This window comes from Pelophylax lessonae (assembly GCF_965119305.1).
Source record: "Pelophylax lessonae genome assembly, chromosome: 2".
Classification (NCBI taxonomy): domain Eukaryota; kingdom Metazoa; phylum Chordata; class Amphibia; order Anura; family Ranidae; genus Pelophylax; species Pelophylax lessonae.
In genome coordinates this window covers 172,473,072-172,490,925 of record NC_138769.1, presented here as the reverse complement: position 1 = coordinate 172,490,925, position 17,854 = coordinate 172,473,072, and the positions used below count along the sequence as shown (strand labels likewise).

General features: G+C 46.0%; 1 protein-coding gene across 2 annotated transcripts in view; it reads right to left on the bottom strand.

The window, feature by feature from the left end:
* The window catches only part of RPS6KA3 (ribosomal protein S6 kinase A3), a 319,536-nt gene that overhangs the window by 2,040 nt on the left and 299,642 nt on the right, over positions 1-17,854 (bottom strand). For both annotated transcript variants that reach the window (XM_082245344.1, XM_082245345.1), the window contains 2 exons: positions 16,599-16,716; positions 3,828-3,968 (listed from right to left, as the gene is read on the bottom strand). In XM_082245344.1, coding sequence (XP_082101470.1) covers positions 3,828-3,968; positions 16,599-16,716 — 259 coding nt within the window. The remainder of the gene's footprint in view (positions 1-3,827; positions 3,969-16,598; positions 16,717-17,854) is intronic.

The following is a 17,854-nucleotide window of genomic DNA, read 5'->3' as shown; positions in this document are numbered from 1 at the left end:
TCTACTGTGCAATGGTGGATTTTGAAGCAGGGTGTCCCTTGCGAGGACCTGAGGAAAGAAACAAAAGAGAATCCATTTGTCTGACTGAAGCAGTAGCTTTAATGTATACTTGAATGGCCCTGATTACTTCCAGCGAATGTAAAGCAAATTCCTTTGGATGCTTAGGAGCAGGGCACCAGGATGGCAGAACCAAAATGTGTTCATTGGGATTAAATGCTGATACCACCTTTGCAAAGATGGTCTCATTTGCAACACAACTCTGTCATTGTGGAGTATAGGGAAAAGGGCTTCTTACTGGAAAGAACTGCCAGAACAGAGGCATATCTGAAAGACGTGATAGCTACCGAAAATGGCTACATTGCTGGCAAGAACCTCCAGGGGCATATCCCTGATGGGTTTAAAGGGTGGTTTCTGCTAAGCAGAGAACCAAATTAAGGTCACAGGGAAACACAGGGTGCTGCACTGGGGCTTGATATGAGAAACACCTTGAATAAAGCTTTTTACAAGGGAGTATGAAGCCAGAGGCCTTTGGAAAAAGGATGGATAAGGCAAATAAGCGCCATATTTCTGACTAAGACCTGTTTGTAGGAAGACCAGAATGTGAAGCACAGAGGAATGTCTGGGACTGAATTGACTACGCTCACACCGGACAAAATACGATTTTCAGGTGCAATAATTGATCTTACTGTAAGTGGCTTTTCTTGCTTTTAGCAAGGTAGGAATCAAATGGAATAAAGGGCCCTGACATAGCAGATATAACTTGTTAGGAAGAGGCAAGGGGTCATCTGCTGGAAGTCAGAGTCTGTATAACAGGTACTTCTCAGTTCAGTACATGGAAAACACAGTAGTATTCTTGCTTTATTTTGTGTAGCAAGCAAGGCAGGATTTGCAATAGAGGGAAGACATAAATTAGCCTGAACTGAGACCAGGGAATGTGACATCAAAGGCTGGGGCTTGAGGCTAGGATGTCCACATCCAGAATCTTCCATCTCTGGCATATAAAACTAAAACATGTGCATGAAAAGTCCATTCGGCTTGGTCTAAGCAGTGGCAGCGGAGATTATCCACTACTGGGATGTGGACTGCAAAAAATACTGGACATTGAGTTTCAGTCTACAAGAGAATCTGCCTCGTTTCTTTCAAGGCAACCAGGTTCCTTGTGCCTCCTTGATGATTGATATATGCCCTTGTGGAGGCATTGCCAGACTGCCCCTGATTAGGAAGTCCCTTTAGAAGAGGGGGTCCCAATGCTAGAGGAACAACCTGGTTGTTCTGAGCTCCAAGACGTTGATAGGGAGTTTGTTTTTCTCTCTTGACCATGTTCCCTGAACTGTCAAGGTCAAGGATTTGGAATCTCACCAGCCTGACAGATTTGTGTATGTTGTGAGGAATTTCCACTGGTAAGGAAGAACTTCCCCTACAGTTGGTGTGGAGAGGAGCAGGGGGAAAGTTTAGGGACAAAGATTATTTTTTCCACGCTGACAAAATGTTTAGATAAATCTTAAATTAATTGAACAAAAGGAACTGCCTCAAAGAGAGGTGACCATTAGGCTCAGAACTCCTAAGGTGAATATCACTGTGGAATTTCTCTTGGATCTCAGTTGTCAAGCATGAAGAATTATCCCTCCTGGAACAAAGACTCTTACTTGGGATGTGTCCAGGATCAGACGCACGTATTCCAAGACTAAGAGTAAGCTAGAGAGAAGATTTTCTGAAACTGATCACTTAGCCGAAGACCAGGAGCAGGTGAATTGTCTTGTGGATATTCTCAGAGAGCTGCAGGTGAAATGAATCCTTCAAGGGAAGGTCATCAATTTAGCCTGTAGCTTGGATGCCCTGATTTCTGAGAAGGGCAAGCAAGGGTGCCAAGACCTTTGTGAACACCCTGGAAGCAGAGGATAGGCCAAAGGGCAATGTGACAAACTAGAAATGGTTGTCTGCCGCCTCATAGTTTAGAATCTGCTGATCAGGTGGGTAAATTGGAGCATGCATATAGGCATCTTGAATGTCCACAGATGCTATGTATTACCCTTATCTCAGACAGAAACCTTGTGGATTCCATGTGAAGGAATTTGTTGAGTAATTTTAAGTGCAGAATAGGACAAATACGCAGCTGGGCTTTGGTACTTAACAGGCTTGAGTAGAATACTTTGAATTAGTCTTGTAGCAGTATTGGCACGACTCCCTGGGACAACAGGTGGTTCAGGGCATTCTGCAAATAACAGATTTTGGGCAGATTTTTGTTGATTTGAAAGTGTTAAGGGCGGAAGGCTTTGAACTCTATTTTGTACCCCTTCAAAACCACCGACTGAGCCCCTAGGCCTGGGATATCTGTGACCCATAGAGACAAAAACAGATGTCCTCCAAATCTTAGGAGGGAGAATGCCCCTTCATTGTAAAACGAACTTTGGGAAAGGCTTATTGGCTTGCCAAACCATACGCCGAAAAGGAAGGGCTGAATTTAAGCTTTAAAGATGAAGTTTTTGTATTGTGAGAAAACCCGAATTAGTACAGTATTTTGAGAAAAAAAAAAAAAGATACAACCTGGTTAGAGGGAACAAATGCTCTGCGTTTAGAAGAGCTTGGAGTTCCTGAAGTTGGTTTTTGGACTTTCTTCTGTGGAAATAAAATCTTCCAACCTGTGATAATTCAGTGCATCAACATACATCTACCTTGGAAGGCCATGCATGTGAGGCATTTTTGCAGGCTATACAAGCTTTAATACATAAGATACTGTGAATGGAGATTGGGGCAATTTTGGAGATTTTCCCTAATGACATGTTCTAGGACTACCACACAAAGAAAAACACAGCAGAAGGCAACTGCTCAGAAACAGCATGATCCTGAAACACGGGGTCATGTTGGTTGTTCATCATCATAGTCCAGTAAGCTACAGTTTGACATACTAAATATTGTTGCAAGGCTGTGCCTACAAGGAGCCTTTAACCCACTGGATAGGGCACAGCAAATATTTTTGGAGAAGTACAAATACTTTTAGGAGTGACTTTATCGTCATTGACTGCACATTTTAATTGTTCACAAACAGGAAACGTTTTTGTAAGTCTGTGTCCAAAAGGGGAATGGTGAGATAGAGGAGACAGGTTGCACAATACTAAGGCTTTAGCAGACAGAGGCAATGAGCTTTTCAACATTACCAAGCATACTGGCTTACTGGAATAAGACAGTTGCAAAAAAGGAGTAGAAGAGGCTGGGTGTTTCTCTAAGCCCTGGACATAGATGGTTATATTAAGGCTATAATGCGTTTGAGGAAAAAAGACAGATGCAGAAAATGCTGCTTTAGTCAAAATAGGCTGCTTGTTGCATGCCGGAAATAGGCTAAAATTGGACCGGTGTTAAAACAGTCCTGTTGCCCATCACTCTGAGGTTGAGTGTTATGTGGGCCTTTGGCAGAGCAAATGTTTGTCGGCGATTTTGAATCGACTCCCTTTCGCCTGATCTCTGCCATAGCTTTGAGTGCGGGTATTTTCCTGTCGGGTACCCACTGAGTAGTGTGGGAAGTACAGTAAGCGTCTGAAAGGAGTTTGTGGTAACCCAGGATGAGGTGTTTGGAGTGCCCTCAGCTTGCCAATGTCCAGTCACCTGACAGTACGCGCCTCTAACCAATGGTGTATCAATATATTCTGCCTGTGTCCTGTACTGTACAATAGATCATATTTTTTTTTTTTTTCAAGAGATTGACGACGACTTGGCTGACATCCTGACCAGTTAATTCATACAAGTTTGAACATGCTTTTTATGGACTCACAAAACACTGAATACCTAACCACAAATATTGCCTTTATTATGTACAGTGTATATAGTCATACCTTTACTAGATGAGGTGCATCCTGTCTGTTTAGCTGGAACTGAGGCAACTGGTCACAGTGTACAATCCAAGGGTGTTTTAGCACCTGGGCAGCTGTTAATCTCTGATGTGGATCCACATGAAGCATCTTTGAAACCAAGTCCTAGGATACATAAAAAAAAAAAAAAAAAATTATTAAATAAAAAAGTTTTAGACAAACTTGCCACACTTCAGTGTTCAGCTGAACTTCAGTGTATGGCCTTCCCTGCTTTTCATATGTCGATCATGCTGAAAAAAATGGGATTTTTTGACTTACCGTAAAATCCAATTCTGATGTTCATTAACAGACAGCTCCTGATCTTCTTAACCATTGGGTTATACTGCCCCCTACAGGAGTAGGACAATAGACAAAAAAGTCTGGCTACGCCTATGGGCAGTCCCAGGGGGTATACTCCCTCTCTCTGCCCTAGGTACTTAGTTTTGTTACAAGCAGTATCGGAAAGTTTTGTTACAAGCAGTATCAAAAGAATTACAACTCCACAGAGGGGTGGGTACTGTGTCCATCAATGATCATCAGAGAAATGGATTTTACGGTAAGTAAACTCCCATTTTCTCTTTCGTTCATTGACGGACACGGCTCCTGATCTTCTTAACCATTGGGACGTCCCAAAGCAGTGTTAAACATGAGGGGTGGGAAATGCAAAAAATTAATTCCCAAAGCTAACTATAGCCAATCAGATAAACAGGAGCTCTACCAAAACTGAAGCTCAACTGAAAAAAACAATACACCCTCAAAGAGGACCAGTTCCTCTAAACGGCAGTCTGCAAAAAAACAAAAACAAAACCCTTGTGGCCAAAGAAAGCATCTGCAGATGCCAACGAATCCAATTTATAGAACTTTGTGAAAGCGTGCACTGACGACCAGGAGGCCGCCTTGCAAACCTGTGTTATTGACACATGATGATGGAAAGCCCAAGAGGCACTGAGTGCCCGAGTAGAATGCGCCTCGACAGGGAAAGGAAGAACCTGACACTGGATGGTATAGACCTGAACCACCGTCTGTCTGATCCATCTGGAAATGGTCGCAAAGAAAACGGACAACCCTTTCCAAGGCCCATCTGTGAGCACAAATAGTGAGTCTGACTTCCAAAACTCCATAGCTGCCAGGTACACCCTAATTGTCCGGTCCACATCCAAGGCATACAAAGCAATTTCCTTCGGATGTGTTGGCCTGGGACACAGGAAAGGCAACAAAATGTCTTAATTTAAATGAAAATCAGACAACCTGAGGAAGGGACAACGGACAGGGGCGAAGAACCACCTAATCACTGTGAACCACCAGTAAGGTGAACGAAAGTTCACGCCAATTCCAAAACCCTGCGCACAGAGGTGAAAGCCGCCAAAAAGGCCACCCCTTCTGGGACAGCGTAAGCAGGAGAATCTCCCGAAGATTCTCTAAACTAGGCTTCTGGAGGACAGAGCACCAAATTGGAGGTCCCAAGGCGGCAACAAAGACCACACTGGAGGGGTCAAGTGCCTAACTCCATTAGGAAAAGTACGCACCAGGGAGTATGTGGCCAAGGGCCGCTGAAATAGAACCGCTAAGGCCGACACCTGACCCTTGATAGTACCAAACAAGAGCGAGGATGAACCCCAAGAGACTCACACCACCCAATGTACATCTTCTACGTACGATGGTAGATCTACCTAGAAGTAGGCTTCCTAGCTATTAAAAGCGTTGGAAACCCAGACAAACCTCTATCCATCAGCAACTGGCGTTCAACAGCCAAGCCGCCAAAGCGAGCGACTAAAGCAGGATAAAAGATTGGTCCTTGGAACAGCAGATCCTCCCTGAGAGGAAGCTTCCAAGGAACCAGCCGCACCGGATCGACGTACCAAGCCCAGCGAAGCTTGAGAGGAGGGAAGGCGTAAATCAGAAAATACAGACCCCACGGGTCCACTGAAAAAACACCTCAGGATGAAGGGACCACTTTCCTAGGTCCAACACCTGCCGACTGAGGTAATCTAACTGACAATTTTCCACTCTGGGATGTGTACAGCGGAGGGGGCTGGAACAAACCATTCTGCCTACCTTAGAATGCTGGCCACCAGGACACTTCTTGTGTCCCCCTAGTGACAGACATAAGTCATGGCCGTGACATTGTCTGATTAAATATGCACTGGACATCCCTGAAGACAATCCGTCCAATGTTCCAGGCACATTCTGGTCGCTCGGAGTTCCAAGACATTGATGAGTAGCCTGGACTCTTCCAGTGTCCAGAGCCCCTAAACAGAAAATTTGCAGAGGATGCCTCCCCAACCGGACAGGTTGGCATCCGTTGTGACCTCTGTCCAATACAAGGGGAGGAAGGATTCGCCCAGCCGAAGAAAGAAGCCACCATATCAGGGACGCTTTTGTTCCCTGGCTCAGCTGGGTCTGATTGTCCAGAGACTGGGAATTCTTGTCCCATTTGGACAGAATCTCCCTTGCAGGGACCTTGTATGGAACTGTGCAAACAGAACCGCCTTGAAGGTAGACACCATCAAGCCCAGCACCCGCATGCAAGTCTGGAGGAATGGCCTTCTGCTGGACAGCAGGAGACAAATTGCAGCCTGTAGTTTTATGAGTTTGTCCAGAGGAAGGAGCACTCTGGCTAAGGCAGAGTTCAGACTCAGACCCAGTTAGTCAGGCTTTGTGTACGGAACCAGAGCAGACTTCTAAAAATTCAGAATTAAGCCAAAGTCCCTCAAGCTCGTATGGTGATTTCCAGGTTTTCCACCAGAGCAGTAGGAGACTCCGCTCACAGGAGGAGGACGTCCAAGTAGGCCAGTACCGTGTTTCCCCAGTGGTATAACAATACTAACTAACTTTTCAATGCGTGGTTGCAGAAGCAGAGGAATCATCCTCACTATCTGAGGATTTAGGGCGCAGACCCACAACCGCGACGGCCGAATCAGATTCAAGATCTGAGCAGACAGATGAGGCAGGGGAAGGCTGGGGGCACTTTATGGCAGCCCATAGCCCAAAAGCCACCTCCACCCTGGACACAAGGGACTTCAGGACCGCCGTCAGTGCATCAATGGATGGATGGGACCCTGAGGGCCCCACAGACCCAGATAGGAGATGAGGTGGGGAGATGAGCTCCAGGACTCGAGTCACCACAAAAAAAAAAAGTGTACCACCCAGCTAAGGGACAAACCTCCACAGCTCTGGAAGCACGACATGAGAGGGAGAGTACCACACCAGACTCACCACCCGGCAGAAACCAGGCACCACAGCCACCAGGAGAATCGGCACTGTACAAGCAGCGATCAGAAAATTAATGGATCCAGGAGTCAGCACCAGGGGAAGAGGAGGGGCTCCCACTGCCGAAATTGCCATCCAGAGGGCTCCACTGTCATGGCCACTGCTTTTTCCAATGGCAAACCACAGCAAAATGGCCACCAGACTACACACACATGGCCACTGTGCATGGAGCACACAGGCTACAAGAACAAGGCGGCACCACAAGGCTCCCAGGAGGGATCCCTAGGCCTCAAGGACAGGCCCAGGCAGGACAGGGGACCCTGGCAGGAGCCCCCACCAGGAACAACACCCCCGCATAGCCGATCATCCGGTCGCTGGTGGCTCACCCCCCTTCCCCCAACGCCAGCATAGCGCCGTGCCCCGAACCCCAGGAGGTGGACCAGGCCACCCACACAGCCCAAGCATAAGTGGAGGGGGGTAGGATGGGGGGGGGGGGACAGATTAAGGGGGGTGCCTGATGGGAAGGAGGGGAACCTCCTGAGGGTCTGACTGTCCCAAGGAGGGGCCCACATCCACCCCAAAACCTGCCAGGGGGAGGGGGGGGCAGCTACTCCCCATACCAAGAACCAGGCAGGCACTGCTCCAGACAGAAGCTCCTTTCCATCAAAATGGGGGGGGGGGGGCTGTTGGCCAGGAGGAACACTGCGACTTGGGCCAAGACCCAGTCGTATGTGACCTCGCGAGGCATTTAACTCACAGGCCAGTCCCCATCCGGTAAGGTTATGTTGCAGGCAACCTAGGCACGGAGCTTAGGTCTGCGCGCACTCACTGGCCAGACTGGGGCGACCACTGGATCTAGATTATCCAGCCCGTCGCCCAGTCCGGCAGTTGGTTGTAGATCTCTATACAAAGTGGTTTGTTTGGAGTAAAAATCGGGAGGGGGGTCTATGAACGTGTCCCAGTATATAATGTGTGGGTTGCCGACTAAACCAAAACTAGCATACAAAAAGATATTCTGTAAAGGTTACAGAATGAAAGTAGGTTATGATGTCGGCTGTAAATGAATAGGGGCACTTGTAAGTGTGTGATCATAGACGTTTATTCAGTAATGGTACAACTTGTATAAATATACAACCGTGCAATAATGAATGGTGTAACCAGATGAGACAACATGAAACAAGACAGACATTACAGGTGAACAAATAACAAAACCGGCCGGTGCATCATATAAATCATATCAAGAAGTAAAAATAAATATATTCAACCAAAAATGGTAAGGTAATGTATTTCTTGATGAACTCCTGGGGCGGTGAGGATCCTTATGATGGTGGCTGAGTTGGTGCACAAGTGTGCCGTGGGGTCGATCCAATGGTTGGATAATGCTCTCAGTCATGCATCGGGAAAGTGTGGGGGGGGGGGGGGTTTGGGCAAGAGAGGGGGGGGGGGGCACAGGTGTGTGGAGGCTACAGTGGTAGGAGAGGTGGTTGGCAGTCAGAAGCTGCCGAGTGGCCGTGCGGACCGATATTGCGGTGTGAATGCCCATAGGCGTAGCCAAACTTTTTTTGCCTAGTGTCCTACTCCTATACAGGGCAGTATAACCCAATGGTTTAGAAGCTCAGGAGCGGTGTCTGTTAATGAATGAAAGACAAACATTTGTTGATTAGCAGCTGCAGATCAGTGTACTCTGATAGCAGTCATCTTGTTTGTGTGGATGGAGAAAGCGGTTATGTTTTTTCCTTCAGCCAAAAAAACGAAAATGTCAAAGATGAGCTTTAAAATATAATACAATTAGATGCACATAACAGTTGTTGCAGTCCAGCTCTTCAGCAGCTGTGACGTAGCTGAACTGTAGTGATTTTTTGAGGGAATCATGCCCATTAGGTTACCCCTTAATTTTTGCCAAATTCGTTTTCGAATTGCATTTTGCTTCTGTGTAAATAAAATACCCAATCCTTTCAATATCCTAATTACTGATTGCATAGAACTATCAAACTGACATTCCAAAATTAACTGTTTGCTATCAAAAAGGAGGCCTGTTAAGTCTACAATTTAATTATGTGCTTGAGGTTTAGAGCCAGTTCACACCACAATTTCTGCATTCCGGATGAGTTTCTTCATGCGTGTTTTTGATGTGTTGTTTCATTGCGTTAATTCCCCTCATCCTCCTCTCATTTTTTCCTTCATCACAATTCAGGGCATGTGTTCAGTTGCATTTTTGATGCTTCTTGCCATGTTCCACATGCATTACATACAGAAGAAATGCAGCATGTTCTACTTTTGTTGACTGCAATGCACTGGTATGAACTATGGTCTTTGGAATACATGGAAAACACTGTGCATACGTTGTTGATGCAGATTAAAAATGCATTAAACTGCATCTGGTGTGAACTAGCACTTAGACATCCAAGCTTTACCAGTCAAGAAAATATTTTTATTATGAACCAAATTACGATGTCAGTAATACTAGTCTGGTATGTGATATACCTGGGTAGATTGGAAAAAAATGGATTTTTGTAAAATCTTACCGTAAAATCCTTTTCTCTTAGCTCATTGACAGACTTAGTCCTCGGTGATACAGCACCTTCGGGTTATGTTGCCTCCACAGGAGTAGGACTAGACAGGAAATAAAATGCTCTGGCCACACCCTAGGGGCAGTCCCAGAGGGTATATCCTCTCTCTCTCTGCCTCAGCAAATCAGTTATGTCATAAAAGCAGTCTTTAGAGAATTTAACCCAACCCAACTCGTCTGTCAATGAGCTAAGAGAAAAGGATTTTACGGTAAGATTTTACAAAAATCCATTTTTCTCTATCGCTCATTGACAGACGTAGTCCTCGGTGATACAGCACCTTCGGGAAGTCCCAGAGCAGTATCACAAATGAGGGGTGGGAAAATGGAAATCAAATCCAAATCTAGAAGGCCCAACCGGTGCCAACTAGAAGTTTACAATGCTCATCCTTAATGATGAGACTCAACAAAAAAATTTTCAAACAGAAAAAAACCCTCGAGGTAGACCACCGGTCTACTCAAATTGCGGCCTGCAAAACCTTGCGGCCAAATGAGGCATCCGCCGATGCCATCACATCAATTTTATAAAGGTATGTACCGACGACCAGGTGGCCGCTTTACATACCTGGACCACTGACGCCTGATGGCGAAAGGCCCAGGAAGTACTGAGCGCTCTAGTGAAGTGCGCCCTAACAGGGAACGGAGGATTCCGACCCTTAATAGAATAAGCCTGTACCACCGTCTGACTGATCCATGTAGATATGGTCGCGGCAGACACAGGCAACCCCCTTCAAGGGCTATCCGTGATCACAAAAAGTGAGTCCGTCTTACGAAAACCACTTTAGGAAGGAAGGATGGATTCGGAAGAAGAACCACCTTATCCCTATGAACCACCAGATCTGGGGAACGACAGGATAATGCGGCCAGTTCTGACACCCTGCGTAGAGAAGTAATGGCCACCAAGAAGGCCACCTTCTGGGAATGTAAGCAAGGGAATCTCCCTAATATCTTCAAAGAGAAGTTTCTGAAGAACCGACCACACTAAATTAAGATACCAGGCGGTAAGGGTGCGCGCACTGGCGGAGCCAGATGTCGCACCCCCTGGATGAAATTCCGCACCAAGGTATGATTAGCCAAAGGTTTCTTGAAAGAAGATTGCTAATGCCGAAAACCTGACCCTTGATCGTGCTCAAGGATAGTTTCTGCTCAACCCCTTGTTGCAGACAGACCAAAATTCGGGTCACCGAATAGGTATGTGGGGAAAATCCAATAGATTCACACCATGCAATATAAGACTTCCATGTGCTGGAAGTCGCTTTCCTTGCTTTAACTGGAGGTAGGAATAACTGAAGCTGACACTCCCTTGTCCTTCAGTACCTGGGTCTCAATGGCCAGGCCATTAAGCCAGCGACTGTAAAGCAAGATGGAAGATCGGTCCCTGAGACCGCAAATCCTCCCTGAGAGGAAGTCTCCAAGGAGCGTCCGCGACTAGCCTCGCCAAGTCGGCGTACCAGGCTTGACGAGGTCAATCCAGAATTTCCAGAATAACTGGAATTCCCTCCACCTCTATCCTGCGAAGAAGTTCCCGCAGCAACTTGAGAGGATGGAAGGCATGCCGTAGCTGATACTGCCCCCACGGGGCGATCAGCGTTTCTGCTGCGTCCGCTAGAGGATCGTGGCGTGAGCTACAAACCTCCGCACCTTCCTGTTAGGCCAAGGTGCCAACAGATCCACATCCGGGATGTCCCAATGAAGGGACAGCTAGGGAAAAAACCTCTGGATGAAGAGGCCATATGCGATTGGATCCGAATCGGGCTGCTCTAGAGCTGCTCGATCCAGTAAATCAGACAAAATCTGATCGCTCTCAATTCCGATACCCTTATTGGTAATCTGGATACTATCGGAAGAAATGACTTCCCCTGGTTGAGCATCGGAGACTTCCTGGTCCGCTCGCTCAACCGGATCCGATTGTCCAGGGAATCGGAATTCTGATTCCATTAAAAAAGAATCTCCTTCAGGAGAATTTGGGTATGAGACTGGGTATACGGTACTGCCTCTAAGAAGGCCACCATCAGTCCCAGCCAATTGACGGACAGCAACATCCGAATCGTTGACTGAACCTTCTGGAGTTTCCCAGCAAGGAGAAACTCTCTTGCCCAGGATGTATCCAACCTTAGGCCCAGATAGTTCAGTCTCCTGGTGGGAACCAGGGATGATCTTTGGGAAAGCGAAAAAACGCTGATGTCCTGCGATGATGGGGATATAAAGATAGGCATCCTATATGTCTATGGACGCCAGGAAATCTCTTTTATGCAGGGAGGCCACCACTGTACGGATGGACTCTATTTCTTCCCAAGTCCAGATTTGGACGCACCTTGCCCTCTTTCCTGGGCATTGTGAATAGGTTCGAATAGAACCCCTGAAACCGTTCAATGTTAGAAGGGCAGAATCGCACCGGTGGAAGTGATCGAAACTCGATCCTGTGTCCTCCAGAAACCGGTGAAGACATCCCCCCCCCCACCCCAGAGATGGGTAGGGGCGCATCAGGCTATATTCTTCAGGCTTGGCTGAGCCGGACTCTTTGTTTACCCGACCAGCGCCCTTTGAAACCCCTCTAAAGGGGCTTTGGAGGGTTTCGCCTTATCGCCCGCCCTCGCGGAACGAACAACTCTATATGAGCAGAAAAGGAAGGTCCTCGTTAGTTACGAGGTCTTTTTATCCTAACAGTCTGTGGCAAGACAGCAGGTGGTACCGTCTATCCTATAAAGAGGAATTCCTCAAACGGATAGCACCTAGCCATGCGTTTGGAAATAACAGGGGTTCGTTTCAAAACGACCCCATTTGGGTAAAGGAAAATCCTTCGCCCTTTTGGTAGGCTAACAAGTACCAAAAAGGAATCTCAGTCTCAGCTACCTCTGCCGGTGTAACCTCAAGACTAAAGGTTTCCCGGACGGACACAACTAGTGCATCCACCACTCTTGTGCTATGGCGGAGGCAGAAACGTGCTCCTCACTGCTGAGGAGATATTACCTGAGACAACAGCCCCCTAAGAGGGACCTGCAACTGCATTGACCAGTTCCGAATCCGTATCTGAAGTATCTGATAAACAATAGGGGTAGGCGGGGGTCGCTACTTGACCCCCGTCCCTGACAGGCCACCTCCACCCGGGATACCAAAGACTCCAAAATTGCCGATAATGCATTAAAAACAAGTGGGGTACTGGAGGGTCCTGCGGCCACCTTGAGGGGATCAGGTGGTGATACCTATGCGGCAGGGTCAATGATTATACAAGACACTTGCCAGCGACAAAAAATGACAAAGTAAAAAAAAAAAAAACTTTTTTTTTTTTTTTTGTGTGTCCCCCAGTCGCAACAGCGCCCCTCAGTGTTACCTGCCTTTTTGGACCCCACAGAGAGAGAGACAGACCCCAAGGCTCATCCCTGATGCACAGAAGTTTTCATCAGCTTGCTCAGTGCTTGTCTTGTTACAGACAGGAAGTCTTTGGCCCTATTTCCTGGGTAAAAGAGGCGGCTCCGCCCCTTAACACGCCTGCCGGCTCCTCCCCCTGGCTCCATGAGGTGTTTGAGTCACCTCAAACATGGCCGCCCCCATGCTGGAGACACGAGGCTACACCAAAATGGCGGCCTTGTGCGATCTACCAGACAATGGCGGTGGCCTGCACAGAATAGCGGCATGTCTGCAGAAGGATCTCGGCCTCACAACCCTTCACCCTCATGGTGGTCAGCGTGGTCGGAGGTACCGGACCCTAGCGGGCCGTATGCGGTCCGCTGCTTAGCTGGAGGAATGATCTGGAATGCAGTATACATGTATAGACATCGCCCTGTGGCTACTGACAGGTAGGATACCTTATACTATCACAGTAAAGTTCTAGTACTGCCACTGACTACAATCATTTACACATCTTTACAATTAGATTGTCAGCTCCCAAACCAAGCCTCCTGGCTTCTTGTACACAAAAATCACACTCAATTAGGGGGATCTGTGACATGTTATAGGATAGAGGGGAACCCATCCTTACCATTACAGAGAGGGGCCCGCGTTCACCACAAGACCCGTCAGGGGGAAAGGGGGAACATACTACTCACCATACCGGAACCAGGCGGGCGCCAACTCCTGACAGTACCCCTCTCCACCGGGGTGGGAGGGCTGTCGACCAATACGGGCGCCGTGACTCATGGTCTTTGGCGTTTCAGCGAGACGTTTAACTCGCAGGGTCAGTCCCCGTCCAGTGGGACTATGTCGCGGCCGACCCAGCGCGGAGCTAGGGCCTGCACGCGCTCGTAGGCTGAACTGGGGTGACCACTGGATCTCAACATCCAGCCCGTCGCCCAGTTCAGCTTTCTTGCTTGAAGATCTCACAGGAACACTGGAGAAAAAAAGCTGTCTTAAAAAATTCTTTTCTAAGAAAAAAATCCTGCCAGGACCGAAGATCGCAGCAAGGTATCTAGGTCCTTACTCCTGACTAGACAGAAAAAAACTGATTTGCTGAGGCAGAGAGAGAGATACCCTCTGGGACTGCCCCTAGGGTGTGGCCAGAGCATTTTATTTCCTGTCTAGTCCTACTCCTGTGGAGGCAACATAACCCGAAGGTGCTGTATCACCGAGGACTACGTCTGTCAATGAGCGATAGAGAAAGTGAAGTGGTAGCTTTGCTTTGGCATCCAAATTAAATATTAAGATCATGAGCAAATTATTAGCTAAGCAGGTATTCTCTGGGTTAAAGGCTACGGTCATCTTTAGGAACATTTTACAAAAGTATTTCGGGGATAACATGTTACTAAATACCATCACAAACCCCAAAGTCCCATCCTCTAACAGTTGGCAGGGGTTTCTCTTCCCCGCAGCCGCTGTCACATTTAAAATCAGCACAGAGACCTGATTTTGGAAGTTGAGAATTTGGATGCACACAGAAAATTTGGATGGAGAAGGGGACAAGACCAATCGTGGTGAGCGCCAAATTTTTTGTGGCATGCAGTTAAAAGAGTACCAGCGAAAAGCTTAAAATTTGTGCACAAATATTTGGGCTCACAGTGGCAAAGGAAAAAAAACCCTAAATCAGTGGTGTTAATAAAATGAAAAAAATTCAGAATTGGCGTGATTACTAAAATAAAACAATGTCCCAGAGTCAGTGGCATCACTGGAACAAACACCGCTACAACACTCTCTCCCCCCCCCTCCCCCCCAGTACAGAGCTCTTCTCTCAACCCCCCCCCCCCTTCTCACTACAAAGCTCACCCACATCCCCCTTTTAGTACAGCGCTTTGCCTTCTCATACCCTCTTTTCTCTCTCTACCCAGTACACAGGGTTTCCTCCTCTTCCCACAGTGCACAGGGCTCTCCACCTCTTCCCCCTCTCTCCGCCACCAGTACACAGAGCCCCGTCCCCCCTACTTTCTCTCCCACCAGTACACAGAGCCCACACTCTTCCCACCCCCCCAGCTAGTTAATCAGTCCTGCAGAGCCCTACTGTTCCCTCCTGCACTGAAGGGGCATTGTCACTTCTAAACACAGAATCCAGCTGCTTCTGTGTTTATAAGCGACAGCAGCCAGAGGTGGTAGTACTGGGTATTGTGGGGCACCGGGCAAAGACACTGCAATCACCCCCCTTCGATCCTCCACATTCAGCCGATGCCTGGAAACAGCCCTTTCTGCCCCATGCCCCATTTTCCAGGCCCTGGTCTATTTCACATGCATACATACAGTACAGGCACGTACTATGGCCAATTTAGGGAGTAGCCAATTACCCTACCAGCATATGTCTCTAGAGTGTGGGAGGAAGCCTTATTACCTGAAGGAAACGCACAAAAGCACAAGTGTCCTGACTGGGATTCAAACTGGGGACTCATGGGCACAAGGCAGAAGTGCTAACCACTAAGTAGTGTTAACCACGTTTTTTTTTTTTTCTATCCCATGCTTTCCATAACGTATTAAACAAGTTATAATAGGTTTCTCAAGGGCAGATGTTACCAGTGCGCTAGGAAACAAGTGAAATCTAATCTATAGAAAACCAAATTTTGGGGGTAATAGAGTTAAAATCTATTGGGGTGCTATAAAATAGCATGTAAAGATTTTAGACTTATCACTTCTAAACACTGCATGTAGGACCTTGAAGATCAGTATACAATTAATGTATCAATCTAACACCTACTTATGAACTACAATGCGTGAGCCACCACATATTGGGGAAATATCAGCAATGACTGCTGCTAAACCGGTTTGGATCTTCCCAAATTAAGATTTATTAAGGTCATGCTGAAAGTATTACACCACCCACAACCCAACCGTATAATGCAAGCGTATTTGTGCAACATGGATTATCTTTTAAAATAACTGCAGGCATTTTTTAAAGTAGCTTATGTCAAGCAAGAAAGAGGTCTGTGAGTTTAAAAAATTAAAAAAAAAAGGCACAAAAAGGCAATATGTTAGTTACTACTGCATTTTTCTCATGGAGTTAGATCTCAAATTTATCACCCATCAGTCTTATGGTTTCACGGGCTCACACTTGCACAACCAAGCTGAACCATCTTACATTCAAGCAGAACTAAATGCTGCCACTATTCTATTAAAGTCACATCACCAGAAAAAGGCAGGCAGAAGTGTTAAAGGCTTCTTTCACCTTTACAAAAAAGAAAACTGCTTATGCAGGCAAAGAGTGTTTGTAGATAAAAAAAAAAGTTGGTGGAGGTTAGCAGTAATGACTAGGCCGCATTTAGCAATGTCCTTGGAATATTCCAGTAAGGCGTCTTGAGTAAATGGCCTACACCTATAGCAAGGGATTACTCATCTTTAGTCAGAGCTGCACAGTTTGGAAATCTACAGGCACCCCTTCTTTGCATTGGCAATTTTTGTTTAGTAAAGGTGAACTAACACTTTAACTACTGAAAGTAACAATACCTAGGCAGATTTTTTTTTTTTTTATTAAAGGGGGCATGAGTGTACTAACCAACAACCAGGTAGGACTAGAAGATAGATTTAGAAAACTGAGCAATAGATTGATTTGAAGAAAGACAAGTACAGACCTTGGCAATATCGGAGACTGAATTCCAGTAACCACCACTTAGAGAAAACTTTCCACTGCCTATCCGTGCCAGTATTTCTTCTGGAGTGTCATCTGGTCCATTGGCAAAAGGTGTGTATCTGAAACAGAAGGCAATTTTCACCAACATACTATTCATTGGATATGGTAAAGAGCTGGATGATCACACACATTTTCCATTGCTTATTCTCAAATTTTTAATTCTTAACATATTTTTACAGTAACTGGAAGTGAACAATGGAAAAAAAAAAGCACAACTGATGGGAAGAGAACAATGTATTACTGCAGTGCACTGTTGCTGTAAACTGCCCTCTTCTGACCTGGTTGAAGCATTGCCTGCAACCTTTGGGAAAAAAGGAGGATATGTTTTACTTAGGGGGCAATACAAGCACTCATTATCACCCAAATTTCAAATAACTTCTTAACAAAGTGGGTGAAGTCATAAAACAAATCAGAGTACATGGCTTATAGTAGGTGTGTATGGAGTGTCTTTAGAGTGCCAGCACTTCTAACCACTGACCATGTGAAGGTTTTTTTTCCATGCAAGTCATGGGTCTTTAGTTTCAGGTCCCTGGAATACATGTGAGTACATAGTTTATAGATGCTTTTAATGAATTGTATCCACTATTATACTAATGCTGGCCATAGATGGCTTAAATATCCTGAGTTGGGCGGTGCTTGTAGAACCCCCCATGGCTGAACAAAATAGGATTTAAAAATTTACTGAGCTGGGTGGAAAATTACTGGCCAAACTAGTGAAGTACCGAAAATTATCATTCGAAAATAGGGTTTTCAGCATTGTGCCAAAGGAAAAAAAAAAGGTGCAGATGACGACTGCTGAAAACACTCCCGATTTTGCTGCAATTTTACTGTGTATATAAGGCGTTCTTTATAGGTCATGTGACTCAATGCATCAAAAAAAAAAAAAAAAAAAAAAGCAACAAAGGTGCATTTTTGATGCATTTCAATGGGGAGGTGCAGTTTTTGTGTGATTTTTTTTAATGTCCAAATAAATAGGCACCAAAAATGTAACAAACAGGATTTTTAACACCGCTTCAAAAAAGTTCAGATAATGGTCGACAAATTCATAGTCATATAAATCCATGATATTAAAATGAAAAAGTCGAATATATTTATAAAAATATATATAGTTTTTAAAAACCGTTCCATTTCGGTTTCAGCCAAATGCATGCTGAATTTTCAATTTCGGCACCGGAATTTTTATTTTGGTGCACCACT